We start from the raw sequence: 24,390 nt of genomic DNA on the forward strand, positions 1-24,390 counted from the left end.
AAAGTCAGCATTTCAAGTAAGACTGAATGGGACTCATTTCTTACCCACATGTGAGTAAAACCACGGGGGAAGATACCCTTCCGTCCTTCCAGCAGTTGCTACAGAGCATTATTGCATATAAAGTAACATCTCTAATGACTAGTCTAATCTCTGTCAACAGCTGTTGAGACCTTCCAGACCATACAGTTTTTTTCAGCAGAAAGAATCTTTAATCTCTGTCCTTGAAGGAAAAATCTGAGCTGCTGCACAAAAATATAACAATGACAACTTATGGAAACTATAGAGCAATGTGACTCAATGGCCATATTTCTTCTATTCTTTTGATCAGTTCTGAACTCCCAATAAATATCACATTCTTAACCATCACCCCAAAAATGAACTGGGCAGTAGAAACGAGTCATATTCTTCATTATAAACAAATGTTTTACTTATGCTTTATTATATTTCTGACATCAATATTCCAGGAACAGTCTTTTATGAACAGATCTCCTTCCAGTCTTAATATTTATTTTCTTCAAAATTATTTCAGAAAAGTAACTTAAAAACAAAACTAAGTTAAATAATCCTTAGTCAGTAAATTCACAGTTAATTTTTATTACACAAAAGGAAGGAAAGATAACAGAGTGAAGACCATGAAGCTGAATTTATTTTATCTGCTTACATAACTTTCAAGTTTTGCTCCCTTTGCAAAACACTTGAGTGTACACAGGCTTCATGCTGATTGCACTGGAGCAATCAACAGAAGCAAAATCCTCTACAAAAAGACATACTGGAGGAAAAAAGAACAAATAAAATCAATTTTGTGCTGCTCAGAGGAATGGCTTCTTCCTTCTCTCTTATGATTTAATTAGAGAATCTCATTAACTAAAAATGCAATACTGGCTTTGCTATATTTCCACTCACATATCCCCTTTTTGCCTCAAAAATATGCTTTCCAATGGATCTAGATGGAACCCAGTGAAAAATGTTGAGTTTGGAAATTTCTCTAAGTGAACCTCAACAGCATGAACATTCTATTGGCAGAGTTCCATTGCCTGTCAGGCTTTAACAGTCTCCCAGAAAGATTGATGGTATCAGGATTTAACCCACAGTATCTGTCAGATCTGTCTGAAGAATTAAAATTTATCTAAAATTCTTAATCTAGACCATTAGAATAATTTTTTGTATTACTCATATTGTTATTTTAATAACCACATGGCAAACTTAAAATGAACAAAGCATCACTTGGTGACTGAAGATGAAAAAAAGGAAATACTCTATCCCAAAATAACGATGACTCAATTATTTCAAAAAGATAATAAAATCTGCTTTCAATTACACAGTCTGACTTATCCCTTTAGACAGAAAAAGTAATATTTGTAGACATGGAAAAAAATTTAAAAAAAAATTATCTTGATTTCTTATTCTAATACCTGAAGTTACAATCCTTTTTACAAGACTGTTATTTCCTTTGATTAGAATTTCACAAGCTCTGAGAAATATATCACATTTGGCTGTACTAAGTCATTACTTACATTAAATGTTTTTATTACTTATTATCACGTGTTTTGATTATCATTAGGCACACTCAGAACTAAGTATATCTTGCCTCTTTCAATGTAAAAATGCATGCTGGTAACTTAAAAAACAGCTGTCAATGATTTGTTTTCTCTTCAGTGCTCATTGCTCATCTTATTTATTAAACAGAATTCAAATCATATTCAAAGACAAAATTAATAATTTTATTATAAGCTTTTCTGTGGTACACACCAGTACAAAGATATGGAAAGGTAATGGCCAAAACATTATCCGGTTAGATATCTAACTTCAGATAACAACAACTTGATCTTTTAAGAACAGCACTTCTGCAAATCAGAACCCATGGATTCAAATCAGCCCTCCAGAAAATGAGGAACACAGTAATTGCCTGTGAAAAGTTTGACTTAGGTGACTTGTCTGCTGTTACAGAGGACTTCTGTCACTGACAGGGACAGAATCCATGCCCCAAAGCTGCTGTTTTCCTGAATTTACTGCAAGTTTTTGAAGTTCTGCAAGTGGAGCAGAGGTTCTGCATAAAACAGTCTTTTTTCTTTTTTTAAAAAATGTGATTAGACTAATACCCATAGCGGTAAGACTGGAATCCTACTGGGGGGGGGAAGTGTATGATCATGCAATTCAAGAGTTTATCATAATGAATGCACAAGAGATATCAAATTATTGTATAAGGTAGAATTTATTAGCTTCTGAACTCTCCATTTTACTACCTTAATAGTCTCTGTCATGTCTTGTGTGTCACACATAGAAATACGCAATACAATATTAGTCTAGATAAGACAGCTGATATGAGATACCAATGTATAACATAACTTCTTTAAATATTAAATAATTGTTGACATTGCTACTTCCTAGAAAATGAAAGACTCACATTGAAACAATTAACTGTTTATATACTGAAAAAACCTACCCTTTTTTTCCTTTCTACAGGAAGATTATATGAAGCTTAAAAATCCTAAAACTAGATCAAGTATTAGTATTTTGCCAAAAAGATTTTGTTTCAGAAATTTTGTTTCAGATTATCATTATTTATTGTGTTTCTTTTTCATTTTCTCTCAAAGACAAGGATAAGACAGGTAAAGAATATTTGGCATTCTATAAAACAGGACACACAATTGTTTTGATATAAAATTTATTTCTCTTGAAATGGGCAGCTGCTTTTCATTGTAATGACCAGATATAGCTAACTGGTTATCTGAAGAAAACTGCCTGGGAAGATCTTGACTAGTCAATTCCCCTTCCCACAATAGTCTTTTTCTATAAAGAATTCTTTGGTAATACTGCTATTAATTTTTTGCCTTCATATTTCTTTCAGTGACAAAATTCTTGTTCTTCCCTGTTTTCCAGCGCATGGAATTGCCATAGTAGCATCTGACTAGAAATGGTTATCTACTAAACTTTTCCACAATAATAGCAGCACACATTTTTGCTGCTTCTAACTCTAGGATGTATGCATTTCTTCTCTTGTTGTTTTGAGCAATCCTGACTGGATGGCTTACTAAATGGTTTAGTCTTTTGTGCATCAGTGTCTGTGTGGACTATTCCAACTATATCTATAATCACAATGCAAAGTAAATCAATACAAGAACCAAACTGAATAGTCCTGGTTGGGTTCTATCAGCAGCTTATTCCAGTGGATATCTGAGTGCTTCTTAAGAATTTAGTCTGGAAGTGCAGAGAAAAAAAAAAAAAAACCAAAAAAAAACCCACCACCTTTTGCTACGCAACTGCATTTTTAGTTGCCCATAATTTCATTTCATCGTATCCAACAATTCATGTCTCATTTTCCTTTTAAAAAAAAAAGTTATCAAATTATTCCTCATCTTACCCCTTTTATAACTATGTCTAATGTCAGTATTAAAAGTACTTACAGTAATATAGGTACTTTTTCCAGTTCCTGTTGGCCCCACAAATATAGAAGGTTTTTGATGCACTGTCAACAATTCCATCAATGCCATGTATCGAACAGTATCCAGAGTTGGTACAATTATTTCATTAAACATCATATCTTGAGGTATAGGAGGAGCTGATTTGAGTGTTTCCACCCAGGGTTCCCAAATTCCTGCTCCCTATTTTAATTTATATGAAAGTCATGTATTTATAAAAAACAGGAAAAACAGCATAGAACCAATGGCAATAGAAAAATCAGAGTTCTATGACTTAACAGATGGGGTTATCAACAAATTTTCAAAAGGATTAAAAAATAATTTCATAGGTTTGTTTCAGAATGCAGTGCTTTCACTTTGAGAGTACTTAAAAAGAAACATAACGCCTGTGCCTGAAGCATGCAACTACTGAAAGACAAGGACTTTATCTTACCTTTCATATCTGTACACATATTTTATATATATATAATGGAAAAATACATGTATTTATGTATACATAGTATATAAATATGTAATAAAATAGGAAATTACTGTATAAATTTAATCACTAAAAGTAGTCAGCCTTTTCACAGACTCTCATTCATAATAAATACCTCCAAATTATGGAATTTGAGGGCATGTTAATTTTAGTGGTGAAGCTCCACAGCAAAGTTCTCTCTTTTAGATCAGCCTACAAGAGGAGTCTTAAAAGATGTCAAAACTCTCCAGCAGTAAATTAATATAAGGAGATTTTTTTTAAATTGTAAAAAGCGCTGAAACAACTGTATGTTCTATCCCATCCCAAAAAATTTCTATCTTGAGATAAAAGTCATATGAAATTTCAGGAATTGCTCTCTCCTTAAGTCTTTCTTAAAGGGGGCATATTCCCACCTCTGAACACAAAAACCCCTTTACTGGAAGAACATATTTCTATGGATTATGATCAGAAGACATAAAGCCTTTACTGCTGATTGAAATCTCAGCCACTTTCCTTGGCAAGATGCAGGAATCATGCATAAGCTGAAATCTAGACAAAAGTAATTCTCATTGTACTGCAACAGGACTTCACAGGAATGACAAACTCAAAAAAAAAAAAAGGTACATTTACTTCATCTTGGAGTCTCTGGAGCATACTAGATCCAGTGTGTGAAGCTTTCTTCTCCACTAGGAGAGATGCATCATAGATTCACATCTTAATCCCAGGAAAAAGGGGCAGAGAAGAAGAGGCAGAGAAGTAGCCTACTACAGTAATGGCAGAGTTATGGCCTGAAGTATATCAAGTGCTTCCTCAACCTAAGAAAAGGGCTGAAACCCAAAATAAAATAATCTTGCAAGAAATCAAGAGTAAAAAAATAACAGAAAAAAATAACTAGTTGAGATTTGCTGCAAACTCGTTCTGCCACAACAGGCAATTATTCTGGTAGCCAAGACAGGCTTTGGTACTGCAAGTCCCAGCCAGAACACTAGATCATCACTAGCTTGCAAGGATGGATGTCTGGCCTATTCAGTGATAAAAGAAGCAGGCAGCAGAAACAAATTTACAGTAACAATACACACCTTGTAGCATTCGTAAAAGATTACTTCAAAATGGAAGTCCACATCTTATTTTGCAATCCTCACCTTTTTGACAAACCGATAATCATAAATTGTTCCTTCTGTTGGAAATGGGACTGTGAAAGCTTTTGAAGGCTGTTGATCAATACTGCTCAGCAATTTGTATTGTTCTTTTGTCTCCTCACTAATTGGTCCATTAAGCATTCCTCGCACAACTTTGTCAAATTTCAGTCGATCATCTTCCTTACAGCTAGCTCCTACAGACCATATCAGTGAAAACAAAAAAATACCCTAGAGTTGGAAAAAACCAAAATGTAACTTCAGTACCTGCATATTAGAAAGTTCTTATTCATTGAAGTCAAAGAAATTTTGCTACAAATCACAGTAGAATTACTGGACCAACTTGATTTTATGTATAGAGTATGGAATCATGCTGCTGGTAAAATAGAACACCATTATGTTAACTATCAGCATCTGATCACCTTTGTTGTGCAGCAAAATGCCAGACCTGCTCAGCACAGAGCCATTATTTTAAGAAAGTTGAAGCATAGACTGCTTTTTATTCCAGAATAATTTGGATTATCTTAGATTATCTTTCTGTTATTCAAAGGCCTATCTCGTACAGTGATGGCTATGTCTGTTAACAGGGCTTTCCTTGAATTGTAATCCTTAGATAGCATTGATCTAACTAGTAATAAACTGAGATACCAGAAACTGGAGAATCATATACAATTTTGGCTGGTTTGTATAAAATTCATCAAATTTATATCAAGACATCAAACACATCAGACTCAACTATGTATCAATTATAAAGAAGGTAATAGTATTTTCCTCAATGGACATTACAAAATACATCTTCTAATAACAAAAAATAGGCTTTATTGCTTGTGAAGTCCATTTCACTAAAGCCTGGTTTGGAAGTCCCTATTCTGTATGTTAAACAAACTGCCTACCTCAAGGCAAGAGAAAATGTCATGGTCATTCATAGCTTTAACTTTGGCTTCATCAGCAAATTCATCCATCATGCAGTCCATCAGATTCATCAGTGATCGAATTAAGTTTGTATCTGAAGTAGGAGACAGTTCCTGAAAAGAAAGAAGAAATGCTCTCAGTTGCAGGTGTGTTTTACTCACTGAAAAGAGAGTGCTAGATGGTGGGGGTTTTTTCCTCACTGTGAAGATAAAAAACCCTGTAGGATAAATGTGTCTAAAATACATTCAGAAGCAAGTTAAACAATACACAGAAACCTTGCTCACAGCCTTCATCTTAACAGCTGTTTTTAAAAATTAATAAATATAAATTAATATGGTCCAAAGAAAACAATTTGTTCCTTTGGCACTTGGAAGTGAAAATAATTCATACACTCTTAGTTTCTCAGAAAAGTTCTTTATCCTACCTTTGTGTATTTCCTAATAAACTCCAGACAGAGTGGAACTATTCTGTCAAACAGGTCTATTATAAATTCTTTATGCACAGAGCCAATTCCTGAATGCATTGTATTTAGCCAAGACATCATTAATGGTCTCCAGCCTAACATGTGGGGCTCCATATAGACCATACCACACCTTGAAACCTAAAAGAAACACACAGGTGCATGTTATCTTATGCGATTTCCAAAGTTTTTTTCCTATCTACAAGAACTTAAAATAACATTCAGTGTTATAACATACAGCTTCTGGGATTATTAGAAGCTGGTATAAAGTGCACAGTGCAGTTCTGCGAGCCCTGAGACAGACGAGTTTCAAACCTAGCTTTATTTCTTCAGCCAACAGGAGACCTAATGTCAAAGACAGATTTTCCTCTTAAATAGAATGAGTTCCCAACATTAAAGTCACAAAGGATAATAAACTGACTACTAGAGTGCCTGATACTTAATTTTTAATTAAGTTGTATATAATTTTAAAGTAACAATTCCTTCCCAGTATGACTATGCAGATATTTTATTCTGTTTATATTATTATCTGAACCTCTATTCATATCCAAGAGAAAATTTTGGCATTCCACAAAATGCCATCAGAAAAAATAGGTGTGATAGATACAGACAGGTGCCAGAAATGCAGTAATTGTTGGTTTTACCAGAATTTGTCTGGGAGATTAAAGATTTGCACATGAATGATCTTATTTTTCTTGTCAGGCACTTGCAAGGGCCGGACTCTGAACAGTTACAGGGTCTTCTGTATATGTAATTTACATTACATATGTAAATATGTAATTTTTCACATCATATTGTAAGATTATGAAAAATTTAAACAAGAAAACCAAGCTACAATGTTCTTTATTTTAAACATATATCAAAGAAATACAAACTTATAATTACTATTCTCAGTTAACTATACTTTTTAAAAATTAGAATATATATCACAAAAATCAAAGACATTTGTAATCAGTCTTTCAAAGACAGGTACTTACGGTAGCAGGAGAAGCAACTTCTAAATCCATTGGTTCAAAAATAAGGCTCATTTGCGGTGACATTTTGATGATCTCTCCACTCATAAGGCACAACTTTTTATTATCATCAAGCACAGTATTCATATTCTCAATCCATACTGCATCCACTGGTCCATCAAAAACGAGCCATTTTCTATCTGGAGTCTGGTTTGCAGAAAATATTTTTAATCAAATATTTGCAATTCATTTTACTACGTTTACTGTAAAATGAATATTTTAGATCTAAAGTTATTTTCCACAAAATATAATTGAAAATACTCGGAGTACAGAGTTGTATTCACAAGCAGTTTCTGAAATCACAATCTATATTCACAATTTAGTTTTATAACTTTAAAGCATATACTGTAGTTAACCATAGAAGGTTAATACCTTTGACTGGTTTCTTTCAGTTATACTTGCAATGCAGTACATTGCTTCTGTCAAACTGCAACATATTCAAGTACTTTGACTTATGACACAGTGAGACTGTTAATACAACAAGTTACTACTCATCAGTAATACCTACTGCACACTTACCATGGAAGCCAATAGGACTAATTCAAGGAATATGGTAATATCTAAATGTAGTATGTCTGGTTTTTTACAATATAAGCGAATAGTCATAGGTATTCATCATATTTCTTACAGGAAAATACAAAGCAGTTGTGCAGTTCTGCAAATGTTATTAGAGACGGTGAACTTTGCACTGATCAGCTTCAATATACTATTAGTTTATTTAAGTTTATAGGGGCAAAAAGTCCGATACTGCAATCCCTAGCAAAAAGTAAAGAATCTGTCAGGTAGATACATCTTTTATTATACTCAGTGAAAATATTTCAATGGACTTTAATGGAAGGTCAGCCATAAGCTACACTCAGACAGTAGTTTCTTCCAAAATAAACGTCAAAATGCCCATATACATAAACAGCACAGATTTGGGCCACAGTCAGACAAAATAAGGAATGACAATATGGTAGAAAGATTAAATATTCATTTATTTATAACAACATTGTGCATCACTTTTTTTTTCTCCCCCCCTTCCTTTTTTTGTTATATTCCTTTTCATTACTATTATTATTATTATATTTCATTATTACTATTGTATTATATTTTACTTTAGTTATTAAACTGTTATCTCAACCCACGAGTTTTACTTTTTTTTCCTTTCCTCCTCCTCACCCCACTGGGAGGGGGGAAGGGGGAGGGGGAAGTGGCTGCGTGGTGCTTAGTTGCTGGCTGGGGTTAAACCACGACAGCCTTTATCTTCACATGAGGACTTCTGAAACACAAAACTTAATTCACCAGGATCCAAAACGTACTTTGCATGGAGCATACTACAATCAAGCCAAACTGCAGTCTCTGCATTCAAATGATTAAGCATATGAATCCTACAATGGTTGTACAAACAACGTGGAATTAAAATCTAAAATGTTTAAATTGAAAAGTCATTTCCCAAAATGCTCTAAGCCTGTTAAGCACTTACTGGGGAAGAAGCAAATGCTCTGAAGCTCACTGCTAGGATGCCATCTGACCATTCATGTGACACTGGATCAAATTGTCCATATAGCTGACCCATTGTTATGGATTTGGGATTTAAAACAGTGATCTGAACTTTGTTTTCTTCCATCAGCCCCTGAAGACACAAAAGTAATAAAATCTGTTAACACCAAACATGCAATTTATTATGCCATTTGTTTTATTTTGAATTTTACAGTTATATATCATTAAATCTCCATTAAAATTTCATCAGTTTACAGCAGGAAAGACATCACATATTACATTTGAAAGATGGTTTACAAGTGCCTAAAGACAATTATCCAACTTTATCATATGTAGTTGGAAGTCTAATTTTTATACTCAACAGTGGCTTGATAAATGAAAACAGAATTCTTTTTTTTTTTTTAATGTTAGTGAACTGGACATTAGGCAGTCAATCAAGAGACCCAAGTTCTATTCTTACACTCACAGGGATTACAACAGGCCAAGCCCTTGTATCTCTCTATCCCATTTTTCCCATGTTTAAGGAATAAATATGACTGCCTTGGTAAATTTCTGAGATTGATGTCAAAATGACATTACACAGTTGATCTGGGGGTTTTTGTGGTTTGTGGTTTTTTTTTTTTTACTTAAACCATGTAAAAATATCTAATTTTAATTTTTCATTAAACTTCAACTAATTCTTTTCTTCTCTCCTTGTGCCTAAATATGACATTTAATACTGCACACATCAGAGATCAGGTGGCTGAAAACCACTGTTCTACAGGAATGAATTACAAGCAAAAGTGACAAACTGCAAACACTCATTTGAACACCTACTTACTATAACCTTAAAATATAAGAAACATGTATCCCTGATTTGAGAAAAAAAACCCTCTTTCCTTCCAAAAGCAGCCCTAATGTTAATGAACTTGAACTGAGAAATCAGGAGTTCGGCATAATTTCATGCGTGTTCTGACTGCCTGCCTTCACAGATACACATAATCTTTCTTTGTTTCCCTTCATGAAGTATAAAATGCAGGAATTTTTATTATACTATTTCAAAGGAGAAACAAGTATGTTTATAAAAAAGTATGATTACAACCTTCTTTTTCTGACAGTTTGTATTGAATTATAATTCATTCTAACATACTTTTTTATTTCACCGAAGTGAATATTCAGAGGGAAATATAATATTTAAAGAAAGGGGAAAACAGATAACATCTTCTTGGAAAGAGTTATAAGCTATGTGAACAGCAAACACACAAGCATGACAAAAATACAATTTAAAAAAAAAACCTGAGTACAGCAACTTTGTCACAGTTGCCCAGCTAAAAAATTAAAACACTGTTGCAATGACAAAAATTTAGATCTATAATCTTCAAGATTTGCAAGTACATTACAATTTTCTTTTCTATTATTTCTGTTAGCAGCTTCTTACCTCATTCATCACAAATCTCTCCTCATCTTACTCATCACAATGCCCTCTAATTATAAAATTCAGATATAGTCCCAATACAGCTGCTAGAGTTCCCAGAACTAATCAGTTCATATCAATGAGAAGATTTTCTTCAAGATGGTAAAAATCTTCAAAAAAAGCAATTGTTATCATAATCAAAATGAAATTTTGTTGAGTAGTTGGATACCAGTTCTTTTAAGAAAAAAAAAAAAGGGAAAAAGCTCCAATAGGTGTGACGGCCATTAAATTGATCATTAGAGTTGATTGAGAAGCTGAGCTAACAAGAAGAAAATCATCAGATAAAAATTTCTTACTCTACCACATAACTTTTTTTCTTAACAAACAGAAATGGGAAGGAGTGGACAATGATTCACTGAATTAAAAGTAAAAGCTGAAAGTTAAATATTGTTTTATTGGAGTGACAGGCAAGAACAGAATTTCACCTACATACCTAAAGCAAAAGCTTCACAATTTAATCTATAATATAGGAAGGAACTAAATAACAGCTTTTAATAAATGATCATAAGAATAGAGTTCTGTTTGATAGCAATACCAATGTGAAAGTCTAGCCAGTCTAGTCTTGCTGATATCTGCACAAAAATACAAGGTGCCTGCCTGAAGATCACCATTAAAGAAATGAAACAATTTTGCTAAGGTGGTTGGTTGCACGTTTCCAGTCAGCCAGCCTGAAGAAATTCAGTGTCCTGAAGATCACTTATGCTTCATGGTTATTACTGTTTTTCTCTGGGGGTGCCTGGAGTTCACTGAGTGGGCCAGTCACCTCTCAAGTCTCAAATCCTAAACTCTTAATTTCAGAAACAGCTACAAAAGTGCCTTATACTGAGTTTACATTCCATCCTAGCAGATCAGACTAGACTAAATCTAGAGTCCTTAGAGCACAGAACGCTAAAGACAATGCCTGTTATTAGATTATTCTGCAAAAGTCTCCACAGCCCAAGTGGCAGGATTCCAGAGATCCCATATGAAAACAATATTTTGATGGCTTGAATTTGAGCAAGATTTGGTATAGCCACACTACTGGACCACTTAAATGTTCCACAGATAACAATTACCACCTGCTTCTCGTATGTCAGGTGAGAAGTTACTTAGCAGAACAGATCTTGGATTTGTTTCAGATCCAGAATTTATCTGAAAAATTAAAATACTCTGGTTTCAAAAATAATCAAAATTTGAGACTATTTAGTTTCTGGGTTTACATGGGTTTATTATATTCTTATCTGAAAATCTTCAAAACTTTGTATAAGTTTATGAAGCAGATCCATTGTTTGGTGTAGTTCTAAACTGAATAATCTGTGTTAAAAGAGAGTTCAGCAGCTCTCAGGTGACTAAGTTGGAAATCTGGTATAAAGTTTTCACAAAGAACAGTTTATCATAAAATTTCAAGTAGCTAATTCATTCCTTGTCCAATCCAATGAAAGAATTTAGAGAAAACGCCATGTGTAGAAACACATGAAATGTATGAACTGTGTATATTTAAAATTGGGTCATCCTATCATATGTAAGTTTGGAAGTACAGCTTCTCAATCAAATTCTTTAGCTTTTGCTTACACTTTTAAGTTCCTTAAACTAAATTCTGTATTCAGTATAAATACTAAAATATGTTTACAAAATTTGTCTGAAAATAGTTTTCACCAGAAATATTTACAAAAATGTTTAGATACCTTCTCACATATGTCTCCCAATGCTCCTGCCAGAACTCGATATGCACACGTTTTTCCCCCAAAAGGCTCTCCAACTATCATAAAGCCATGACGCACAATCATCATCTCATATATCTGAAGGATCTTCATAGCAAATATGTCGGTCATTTGCAAATTCATAGCATCACAGTTTGTTTTGATGGCTTCCAATAGGTCATTGTAGTCTGGTTTTGGTAGCTTCACACCAGGAAACAAATCAGAAGTAATACCCTATCCAAACAATTAATTGGAAAGTACACTTATTTTCACAGTAATTTGGTTTGAAACTCATGCAATCAACCCTTTGTTGACACTAGGCAGACTAATACCTATTCTGATTAAAATAAAATAATTATGAATTTCACATCTCACCCTTGTCTGAGCCAAAATTCTGACTTTGTAATTTATTATTGATATTTATTTCATGTACCTTTTTCATGCTTACCTGGGCACATACAGAAATGATTAACTATCTAAGCATATTCTTTCCTGATAAACATTAGCTTTATTAAACCAGTTTATAAAACCTGCAGTTAGAAAGTGGAGAAAGTGTTTACCTTTTTTCCGCAATAACTGAAAAATAATTAACTGAAATCTAAAATTAAAAGCAAAGATCCTGCAGTTTTGCTTACAACGAAAGAAGAAAGATACAGAATAAACTGAAGACATAACAAATGAGAAAAAGAATCTCTGGGCTATCATTTCAATTAGACAGACCTGCAGTATCAACTTGGAAAGCAAAGATTACTGAAAAAAACATTCAAAATAAAACATATTCTTTAAAATGACGACAGCAATTATTGGTGAACTTAGAATTGCATTATTTTGACATTTTTCCTGTTACTATGTATGTTGGTTTCTTTCTACTGTGTGCTTTGGTTTTCTTTTAGCACTGTTAGTTTTCTCTGTTAACATGTTAATGAGAATACCATATCCTGACCTTAAAGTGTTTGTTTTATTAAAGTGTATTAAAATACACGTTTAACGTTCTGTGCTACCAGGGGCATGTTTTACAATTGATGACAAAACCAGGGCTTTTCCAATGAAAATAATCATACTTCCCAAGTAGAAATATCAAGCTGTGTTCAAGGTGAGCAGCTTTTCTTGTCTGAAACACATTTGATGTAAAATTTCCATTGGTCATTCATCTCCTGCACTTTTTCTCCACACTCTCTGTTAAAGAACTAGATTTATGCACTTGTGCTAGAGTATGGTCTTTCTATGTCTACTAGATTTTATAAGTGAGACAATGAGAGGGAAAAAAAAAAATCTAGTAATCATTTACTTCTTACAAAATGGATGACATAAATCTGGGGCAACGGAAGAATACCATATTAAAAGAAACCATTTAGTATCACAGCATAAGTTGTACTGCTGGGCAAAAGTGTCTTCTCCACAACAGAGCAGGATCAGTATTATAAACAAACCCATTAATAGGGCCCAAAGACTTTATGACAGGCCCAATGCAATATAATACAGGATAGTATTAAAGGAAAATCTTTTTTTAAGTGTTAAAAATCAAGATTCCAAAATCTGGATGGACCATAAATAATTCAAAACAAAGTGAAGCAGAGTTTTAAGCAAAACAAGACAGAGAAAGCATGCATCATTTGCATGCTCCTACATAAACACAGAAGGTTACTGTATTTCAAGCCAGATGTACCTGACTACACTGGAGACCTGAACAACAAAAGCAAAACCAGCAAAATGAAAATGAATGAGGGAGGACATGGGTGTTTCCTATTTCTCTCAAGCGTGACATATAAATTGAGGGAAGAAATGAATATTTCTCATAATAAAAACGGAAATCATTCTTAAAAGCATATTTAAAATTTTAAATTACATTACTACTGCTGAACATAACTCTTCTTATAATTCTTTCTTTATCTGATACGAATTTCAAACAAAGCTACTTTATTCCAGAACTAACAGAATTAGACTATTACAATTCCTACATACTCTAGGCCTAACTTACTGTTGACCCTTAAATCTGTCGCCCAATGGATAACTAATTACAGTGATATTGTGGCATCATGCTCATTTGTCGGTGTTTTTCCTTGTAACATGCATCTGTTCTGTACCAACATAATCATCTACTTTAATTCTATTTATTAGCCTTACATTCCTTAGCCTTCTTTTGCTGTTTACAAGTCGATAATGTGATACTTCCTAGTTTCGACTTACAAAATTTTTCCTATTTTGGGGATATGCCAACAAGCAAAATATTAATATGTGCAAGGTTATTTCATCTCTAAATCAACATACATTTGTTATTCTATGAAAGTGTCCCAGTTTCGGCTGGGATAGAGTTAATTTTCTTCCTAGTAGCTGGTATAGTGCTGTGTTTCGGATTTAGGATGAGAATAATGTTGATAACACACTGACGTTTTCAGTTGTTGTTAAGTAGTGTTTATACTAAGGATTTTTCAACTTCTCATGCCCAGCCAGTAAGAAGGCTGGAGGGGCACAAGAAGTTGGGAGGGGACACAGCCAGAACAGCTGACCCAAACTGGCCAAAGGAATATTCCATACCATACGACGTCATGCCCAGTATATAAACTGGGGGGAGTTGGCAGGGAGGGGCGGATCACTGCTTGGGAACTAACCGGGCATCGGTCTGCGAGTGGTGAGCAAATGCACTGTGCATCATTTGTTTTGTGTATTCTAATTCTTTTATTATTATTATTGACATTTTTTTATTATTATCATTATTTCCTTCCTTTCTGTCCTCCTAAACTGTCTTCATCTCAGCCCACAAGTTTTACTTTTGTTCGATTCTCTCCCCCGTCCCACTGAGTGGAGGGGAGTGAGCAAGCGGCTGTGTGGTGCTTAGTTGCCAGCTGGGGTTAAACCACAACAGAAAGTGAAAAACGTATAGTATTACTTGATAAATACACTTCGAGTTAATTTCTGTACACTAAATTCTTAACATTGCTATTCTTAAAGACTGAAACTTAGAGAAACAACCAGTGAAGATGCTTCAGTTTTCCCAGACAACTTCTCTAAATTTATCTCCACTATTTCAAAACTTAGGAAAATATGAAATCTCCCTTCATGCTCATGACTTGTTTTCAGGAACAAGTGTGTAATTTAGGCAGAATTTTAATTAGAGTAACAGTGTCCAGAGACATATGTTCAGTTTCTAATTCATTATGTTTTCATATAACTTTGGGCAAGGCAATTACCTTTTCTGTGCTTCAGATTTCTAAGGCTTTTTCTTAAAATTCCTGAAGGAAAGAGCTTCCATATTACTTTCATGCCCTCATGGATATTTTCTTATAGAAATTACCTCATTTTATTCCATTATAAAATTACACAGAAATAAGTATTATGCACTGAAAATATAATTGCAACTAATATGACTGCTAAAATATACCTATTACTATCCAAAACAACTCGTGAGAGTTTTTGATGTTGCGAGTGTATAATTGCACACAAATTCCCATGGCTGTATATGAAGAAACAATTTATTTTCCAAATAAGACCTTTCCACTGATGTTTTAAAAGGTACACATGAAGGACAATGTTTTCACAGTTTTAAAATAATTACAGGCTAGATTAAAAAAGTCTTTGGTCCATCTCTCTGATAAAAATACTAGTTGATAAAAATATTATATAACAAGTTTAGCAAGCTCTTTACATTACTAAAAATCTGTATGTTTTGTACCTCAAAAAGTGGTAAATCATGAGACAAGAATTTAGGCAGGTTGACATCTGTAATGGATCTAAGGAGCAAAATTTCTTCATCTTCCAATGGATATTTCAGCTAAAAAAATATAAAAAATAGTGTTAATTAATTTTTATAGTTTCAAAAAACAGATGTTAAACTTGCCTGTTTTACTGAACATTTCCTGTTGTGCATCTATGCAATTATTTTGGCAGGTTCAGGTCCACTGATAACAACATATGTTCTGGATGTATGTTTATACATTCATATCAAGGTGTTTGCAGTAGGTTTCTACAGTCAGGCCAATTTCACTTTAGTTTATGCCCAGTAATGTGTGTTACTATAAATTTGATATGACATTTTTTCCTAAACCACTGATCTTTTGCTTTCTAAGATGTATTCCTTTTCTTCCTAAGAAGGATAATTTTCCCTACTTTGATGTAAAACTTCTGCCTTCAGCAAAGTGGAAATTCTAAAAGCTTGCATACAGATCTCTCTCCCAGGTTATTAAAAAAATTTAAAAAAAAAAAGTGCCTCTTGTGCCACAATACATAGCTTAGTTACTGATTTTGGGGTTTGTATGGTTTTTTGGTACTAGTAGGATTATAGGTTGAAAAAAAATTGGAATGGAAGAGAATTATAAATTATACTAGTCTACCTAAATAATAACAACTGAATTAATAAAACAACAGCTTAGTTTCTTAGTAAAATGTATGCACTCATCCACAATGCAAGCCAAAACAAAATACTACATCTTACAGCATTTTTCTTAAAGATAAAAGTGTGATCAAAGTCACATGTGGCAGATATTAGCCAGTGTGTTACTGGAAAGTGTTCACATACTATGGCAAAGGCATCTGAACCTGATAAGAAAAGCAGAGCAAAGCAGTGGCCAACATGCCAAACAACTCAGTAAATTTGCATTTAACTAGAATTCTTGAAAGATAATCAGCACATTTAACAGGCACGTCATTCAGTGACAAGTGGTGTGAGGAATGGCCCAGTAGCTTTATCTCTTCTTGACCTTCCTCAGCTTATGCCCTGATACATACCCTTTTCATTTTCATAGGTATCACCGGATGAAATTTTAAACAGCTACTTGCCCTTATGTAGAATAGTGTACCTCCTGTTACGAAAGACACACGTTACTAAGTTATTGGATGACAAAGAAAATTCAAAAAATCTTTTACCTTCAGGTTGCCAGCAGCAGTGAGTACTGACTTCACAGCTCTCATTCCATAATCATAATGGTGCTGAGAAGACAACTGCTCTGAACACAGACGATACGTAGCTACAATTTTTACAGATAGTGGTCGAGCAGTAACAAAACCACAAGAATACAGAACAATCTCTGCAATCATGGCATAATCAGGAACCATCATAGCTACTGTTCTAAAGAGAGCCTATTAAACATATATATGAAAAATCACATCAGAAAAAATTATACCACATTATTATGTACAACTTTTTTCTACAATTACATAAAATTCTATTTTTCTTTTCATTATTTAACACAGTGACAGCCAATTAAATTTAACTACCACAATTATGACTACAATATATTTAACGGTTTTCCATAAACGCTTAGAAATACTTTTTGTTTTCCATTGTGACAATTCATGGTTGTCGATCTTCCTCATTCAAGATTAACAATAAAAAAACCACATAAAACACCACAAGCTCTAGAAGGAATAGGGGAGTGCAATACAACTACCACAAATAAGTTGATGCTGTCGGACTCCTACTAGCATTGTTTAGCTGCAGCCTATGCTTCAGTTTTACCACTGTTCTACCTAACAAGCATCAGAATACTTTCAGACAGACAAAATTTTTGCTACTTTTCATATTCTACCTGGAAGTTTTTTAAATTATCCTCTTTCATCTATACAAGTAGTATTTTTGAATCTTGTATTCATACTATGTGTGAGTAAACTTCCCAGAGAGTTCTGAGAAATATTTACAAAGACTGTACCTTTCTATGGTTTTATTAATTTATCAAGATATTTGCTCAGATTTCCTTTTCTTTCTATGGACACAGGATAAATGTATTTAAAGGGTAAGAAAGGACGTAGCACTTTTGTACCAATCACTCAATAATAAACTTAAACAGAATAGAAATCTCTTACATTAAAAACACCACAAGTCCCTTCAGATCAAACCAAAAGATCAGAAAAAACAGAAATAAAAATCCACATTTTTATTCAATATAAGATATAATTCACTGCTTGTACACTATAGAGCGTTCCTTTTAATTTTTGAACTTTCAGGTGCTTAGCCAAGAAACACATGAAGTTGGGGTTTTTTTAACTTTCTTTTTTTTATCCTAACAGTCAGCCTTTGAATCAAGCAACCACTTCCTGACATTCTGAAATTTAGTTTATTCCTATTTTTCAGTCTAATTATCCTTTTTAATTTCTTTGTCTTCTCAGAAGATGATTTTTACACTAGTGTAATCAAAAACTGAAGGTAACCGATATTAAATATTCTTAATAATTTCTATATTTGACAAAGTTATTTCTTTTTTTTACTTTCTGTATTCGCTATTAAAAATAATAAAATGACAAGTGTCATAATACCTTAAGATTATCAGGAAGCTCTGAACGTCCAGCATAACCAGGATTCATGGTAATGAAGACAGCACATGTAGGGTTCAGTTTCAGTTCAGTTCCTTCAAATACTATTAAATCAGATCCTGAATTAATGCCTATGGAGAAATAAAAACTAATGTCATTGTTGGGTAGGTTTTGTTGTATCTTTATTCTTTGTCGTATGTAAGTGAAAGATATGATTAAAATAACAGGTTACCTCTTTGGATAGTAAAAATCTGCTGAGCAACCACAGAGAGTACTTCCAAATCAATCCTGTTGAATTCATCAAAGCAAGCCCATGCCCCACAAGACAATAAACCCTAGAAAAGACAGACGTATGACTAATTAGTAGGTAACTACTTATTTTGGACATGCTGATGAAAACAATTCTGCAATAAGAAAAAGTTTTAATGTGCAAAGAAAGGACTTATATCCATGATCCAGAGCACTAACTTCTAAACAAAATCACTCCAGATAGAATTTGTTTCAAAAAGAATTACAGAAATTGAAAAACTAAGTTTCCTTGTAAAAAAACCAAAACAATTAAGACAAAAAAGGCTGTACAAACTAATCCAAAATCCTAATTCTGTCATATGCAACGGGCCTATCAAATACACACTTTTTGCATGTTTTACCTTTATAGTCAGTATTTCACAACTGGACAAGGGGAAGATTTCAGCACTAAACAAGCCTCCAAAAAACCTACTCTTCTTTTGCATCTATGCTAACAGGGTTCACAGTGACAAAAGGCAACATAAGGACTTCAGCACAGCTAAAATTAACCATTTGGTTATGGCATCTTACAGCATACTACGTTACCTAAAGTGCAACTAAAGAATAATTCTCTTTTCCTACAGTTCTGGTTAATTAATAGGCCTTTTCTGAGATATGCTCCCCAAATGCTACTGTACCGTCTCTGCAGCACTGGTAATCTTTCAATGGCATCTCATGCTTTGTTAACAGTAATTCTGAAATTCCCATTTAAGACATAGAATTTTGCTTTCATAATTCTAAATAAAAACTCTTAATTTAGCTTGTTTTGGTGAACTTCCATCACATTGAATTTTGAAGACAAATCACATTGTTCCAATGCCACCTCTGTCTCAGAAGGCAAGAATAACGCCAGGGAAGAAAGCATATTTGCTCTATTTTTGTATTATTCCAGTCCAAACCAGGACACTGGGCTATAAGACACAGATGTCCATTCAGGATAGATTTCATAATAGAGAGCTGTCTACTCAGGCTGATATCAAAATGAACATATGCTTGATTTGTATAACATAATGACTCTTACCAGCTTATTTAAGAGTTTAGATTAAACCTCAAGTCTCCTAAAATTTGCAATCAGCTATTAAAAATGCACTCATTGAAATGGCATCTATGTTGCCTATTTAAAGCAAATAAAATCATTATGGTATACTCCATTTTCAAAGCACATAAAAATGATGTCTCAGTTGGATTCTTACTTACAGTAAGACCTATCTGCACAATACTAGCATTAAATAGCGGCCTGGAACCAGAGAAAGATACACTTACAATACCTTAAGACCACTTCAAGTGCCAAAATAATTAAAGGGCTTTAATATAATTGACAATATGACCCTCAAGATTTATCCAAACCTTAAAAAATTTTCCTAATGCAAGGTAATCCAATCCATCAGAACAATTGAAAACCACACACTGTTTAGCTACAGCCTTTGCTAAATCTTTTGTAGTTTCTGTTTTTCCAGTTCCAGCAGGACCTTCAGGGGCACCTCCAAGATGTAGGTGTAGTGCACCAAATAGGGTTCTGGAAATAAATAGAAAAAAAAATTGTACAAATTTTTATGCTATTTTTCCAGCTGCTCTAACTTTTACCAGAAACTTTTAAAAATTTGTTTTGTGTCTGCATTTTCCTATGACGGTACAGTTTACTTGCTTCTGGCCAGCAGTAGTTTACAAATGTGTAGTAATGTATGAAGTTTACTAGAAGTTCACAATAGAAAATAGCTTACTTTCCACTTTGTAAATCTAAATCCTCTTGTAATTTATCACTAATTATAGTGTCACAAAAGATTAATTTTATCACAAATTTAAATTAAAATATTCATACAGGACCAATTCTATTCCACCAAAAGAAATGTGTCCTATTCTAATTATGTCTATTAGAACATAAAAAATACAATTCTGGAGTCACCTATTCTCAGGACTAATTAAAATATCTCAACTAAATAAATTCTTGCTAATACAGTACATTTAGTAACTTGCAGTTTTACCTGTAGCATCTGTCTGTAAGTGGAGTAATAACCAGCCTCGGGGTATTGCCAAGATATTCGTACCCATACCTCAGTCCAGTATTGATCATCTTTGTTTGTAGATGTCCTTCCTAAGAACCAAGGCATTAATTTTATAGATTAAAGAAATAATTTTTAAAAAACCCACACCCACAACTCAACACTATTTCTCAAGTTCCTTAACAGGCCCGATGCTGTTAGAAACAACTACCTGGCAGACTACTGATTGCTCTGGGACACTAGTTTCAATGTGACTCAAATTAAAAAAATAATTGCCAATTAATAGATACTAAAGTATCAAACAAAAAGACCATTTTTTTACATTAACTGTTACCTAAAAAAAGATCCTACTAACCATATTGCAGAGTAAAACTGTCTTGTGTAGCTACTTAGAAAGTTAACAGACTTTCTAAAAGGTAAACAGAAGTAATCATGACCAATACTTGTAGTTATGGTCAACCTGATGACTCTGATACAGCAATGTATGATCCCTACATATGCAATTTTTTTAATTTCACATGCAATATCTTCTGTATTACAGGAAATGTTGTCCTGATGAATGTAAAATATTGTATCCTACCACTATACAGTATAAACATTGTTATTTTTCCAATAAATGTAATGCACAAATAAAATAATATTGACAATAAGTCAGATTAAAACCTCTAACTGAAAATTGTCATCCCTATAGCATTCTCTATCCTGCAGAATCAGAAAACCAAAATACAGTCTCTGAGTGAACAAATTTTGTCTGTAACTGCCCCTGCAAATTCAGCAAATGTACTGAGACTCGGCAGTGATGAAAAAAGTAATTTTAATTAAAAACTGTTTGCACCTGGCTACTGGCCATTCCAGTTAGCAATCCATAAAATGATTGGTTATAGGTATTCTCTTATCAGCAGAAATTCTCATAGTAGTGTAACCATACTCTGTGTGAGCAAGCAAGCAGAAATTGAAAAACTGTGAACAGAAATTACCTTCTAATAGGATTGAGAGGTATCACCTACCTCCCAGTAGTACCTAAGCTGACTTAACCATTCAAAGTCACTCTCATCTTTGACTTTCTTGCTTACTAGAGATGCAAGAACATCCCTAGCATGAACATCAAGCACAACAAGCGCTCCTAGAGTCACTCGATTCTGCTGAGACAGCTTTCCTCGCACCAAGGTGACAATGTCCTCAATCTGTCTATTATTCTGTTCCAGAAAATCCTCTAGTGCCTGCAAAAATTTTTAAAAGTTAAGAAGTTGTATGTCTAGTCTAAGGCATGATTATTTTTTCTTAGATTACTTTTACTTCGCTGTATTAAAAAGTTCCTTCTCACTATAATAGTAGTACCATGTCCTTCATTCACTGGTAGTTCAACAGGGTTTTGGTTTGGGGTTTTTTTTTTCCCCTTACTTTTACAGAACCATATGTAAAACATCAATTATACATATCTGGAAACAAAACAGCATACACTATTTTCTTCCTGGAACACAGGAAATAGACCTTATCTTTTTATACATTTCACATCAAGAAAAGGAAAATGCCACACATGTTTTAAAGATCTACTTATATGTATAGGATATACTTTCTATAGTTAAGGGACACTGTCTCACTAGAAAAACATCTTTATGTCGCACAACAGTTAGAAACAATAACACATCTATAATTCTAAAAGTTAACAAGAAAATGCATTTTTCTACAATTTTTCAGTTTATTGACTTCTGGTTATAGTCTGTGTTCAGTTAGTTTAATCAACTCTTTTACACAGTAATTGATAGTTTCTTTCATGCTAATAAGTTGCTGGTAAACAGGCCCAATTAAGGAAAGTGCTTGTATCATAATAGTACTTAGATGTGATGAAGTGCCTTACTGAATTGAAATAAAAAAGTGGGAATTAACCTTAGTAATACATTCACACCAAAGCATGTTTCTATAGAGGAATGGCTTCTATTTGTCTGGAGAAAAACTTACGTAGGCCTGTTTTAGATTTTTCTCCCTGCTAGCCCGCTGTTCCTCTCCAAACACACTGGCACTGGTAACCCTTAATAGATTATGATTTTGAGATCTCTCATCTCAGCTAGTTATTTTCCAAACATTAAGTCTGGATAATCATCTGCTTAGTATGACTTCTTTTTATTTATGAGAATAAAGCAGTAAACACAGAGTTCAAAAGCAGTTCAATTTCTACAGTGTTGCATTAGAAGTTCTGACCAGGACAAAATCTGAAATATCTCACTCAAGTCAGGGATAATAACCCACTTGCTTACCACCAAGCTTTCCTCAGCAAACATGAGATATCAGCTGAGGCACAGAATATGTCCTCAACTCCCATATCAGTAACATTCCTTGGTGCTATCCTTCTGACCATATGACTATATCACCAAGAATGCACATGGTCCACAAGACAATGCTCTCAAAATTTATGAAACACCTGGTTTTATACAACATCTTAGTTCATTATTTGGTTTTAATAAGAAATTTGCACCTTTGATTTATGTACAACAGTTATTTGTTGGAAACAATTAACTCAAAAATGTTTGAAAGGGAGCATGTGTGTGTATGCATGTGCATGTATGTGTGAACACATATTTAATATTAATGAGTGACTTAAATGATATTAGCATCCTGACCCAGAAAACACTGAAGTGCTTCAGGCAGAATGCAGTACTTTTGGCCTCTCATGTGGTCACTGATTGTCTGTCATGTTTCTTACGCTTTAGTACACAACATAGGAATGCAAAAGAGAAAGAATATTGAAGGCTGTAAGACTGAGAGTTCTTCTCCCTGCCACAGATTTGTGACAGACTGTCAGGAGATGCAAATGCCTCTCCACTGCTTCACTACATACAAGCCCCTTTCCACAGCAGAACGAAGATTCTTGGGCTAAAGCCCGATGAGCAGAATTCCCACTACAACAGAATTTGAGTGAAAGCTACAGGAAGGACAGGTTTCCCTGCATGCCCATGTACAGAAAAGGCTTGATACTGACCAGCACAAGAGCTTTTGTCTGGGCCCAGAATTCTGTAACAAACATTCCCAAAAGCAAATTAATTTAACCCTTCCTTAACTTCCTCTTTTATTCACTAACAACATCAACTACAGACTCACTATGGTGAGGTTGGCTTTTTTTTTTTTTTAATCTAAAATCTCTAAGATTAGAATTCCTGTGTCTCCTTCCTGAAAGTCTTTCACCAATTGAGGATAAATGGAGCAGTATGTAGAAGCCTTATTTCTTTCCCCAGGAAACTGAAGATCTCCTTTATCACTGGGAAAAGAAAATATTTTCAGATTTTTTTCAAATCTTCAGATATGTTGCAAGATTTACTCCTTGTATTAGCAGATAATGTCCTCTTCTTTCTTTAATTCCCTCTTCCAAGACACTCAGAAGCTTCTTTTCCTTGCATGTCAGAATGCAGCTGCTCAAAAAAGCCACTATCACCAGGAGCCATTGCTTCAACTTGTGAATAAGCAAAAAATGTTATACAGCCTTAAAATACTGCTCCATATATGGATTAAAGATTAGATTTAACTTTGTGTTTGTGGTACAGCTCAGCTATATATGAACAGGGAGAATCCAAAAATACAATACTGTAGAGGTTCTTTCAATTGATACCATGTCATTGCAAAAAATAGGAATGAAAAGAAGAGAGAGTATCATGAAGTATCACAAAGTTATAACTTTATGTATAACTGTGAAAAACTTGATGTTTCTTTCTGTCCAAACACCAGAGAATGAAAATCTAGTTGCCTCATCTGACGGTGGCAAGCCTGGAACACTTCCAAATACAACAGGTGAGAGCATTAAGCCTTAGTGATAGAAGAAAGGTTCTACAAAACACATATCCTGAATCTTAATTCAG

The 24,390-nt window shown here is 33.9% G+C and overlaps 1 protein-coding gene across 1 annotated transcript in view; it reads right to left on the reverse strand.

Annotated features, from left to right (window-relative positions):
• The window catches only part of DNAH7 (dynein axonemal heavy chain 7), a 124,559-nt gene that overhangs the window by 61,562 nt on the left and 38,607 nt on the right, over positions 1-24,390 (reverse strand). Inside the window, exons 22-35 of the mRNA XM_050900467.1 lie at positions 21,550-21,762; positions 20,525-20,634; positions 19,890-20,058; positions 18,487-18,589; positions 18,258-18,385; positions 16,872-17,084; positions 15,682-15,780; positions 11,997-12,245; positions 8,863-9,012; positions 7,362-7,544; positions 6,349-6,525; positions 5,906-6,037; positions 5,019-5,243; positions 3,405-3,602 (exon numbers count right to left, since the gene is read on the reverse strand). Of these exons, the coding sequence (XP_050756424.1) occupies positions 3,405-3,602; positions 5,019-5,243; positions 5,906-6,037; positions 6,349-6,525; positions 7,362-7,544; positions 8,863-9,012; positions 11,997-12,245; positions 15,682-15,780; positions 16,872-17,084; positions 18,258-18,385; positions 18,487-18,589; positions 19,890-20,058; positions 20,525-20,634; positions 21,550-21,762 (2,349 nt within the window). The remainder of the gene's footprint in view (positions 1-3,404; positions 3,603-5,018; positions 5,244-5,905; positions 6,038-6,348; positions 6,526-7,361; positions 7,545-8,862; positions 9,013-11,996; positions 12,246-15,681; positions 15,781-16,871; positions 17,085-18,257; positions 18,386-18,486; positions 18,590-19,889; positions 20,059-20,524; positions 20,635-21,549; positions 21,763-24,390) is intronic.

This window comes from Gymnogyps californianus, chromosome 7 (assembly GCF_018139145.2).
Source record: "Gymnogyps californianus isolate 813 chromosome 7, ASM1813914v2, whole genome shotgun sequence".
In the NCBI taxonomy this organism is placed as follows: domain Eukaryota; kingdom Metazoa; phylum Chordata; class Aves; order Accipitriformes; family Cathartidae; genus Gymnogyps; species Gymnogyps californianus.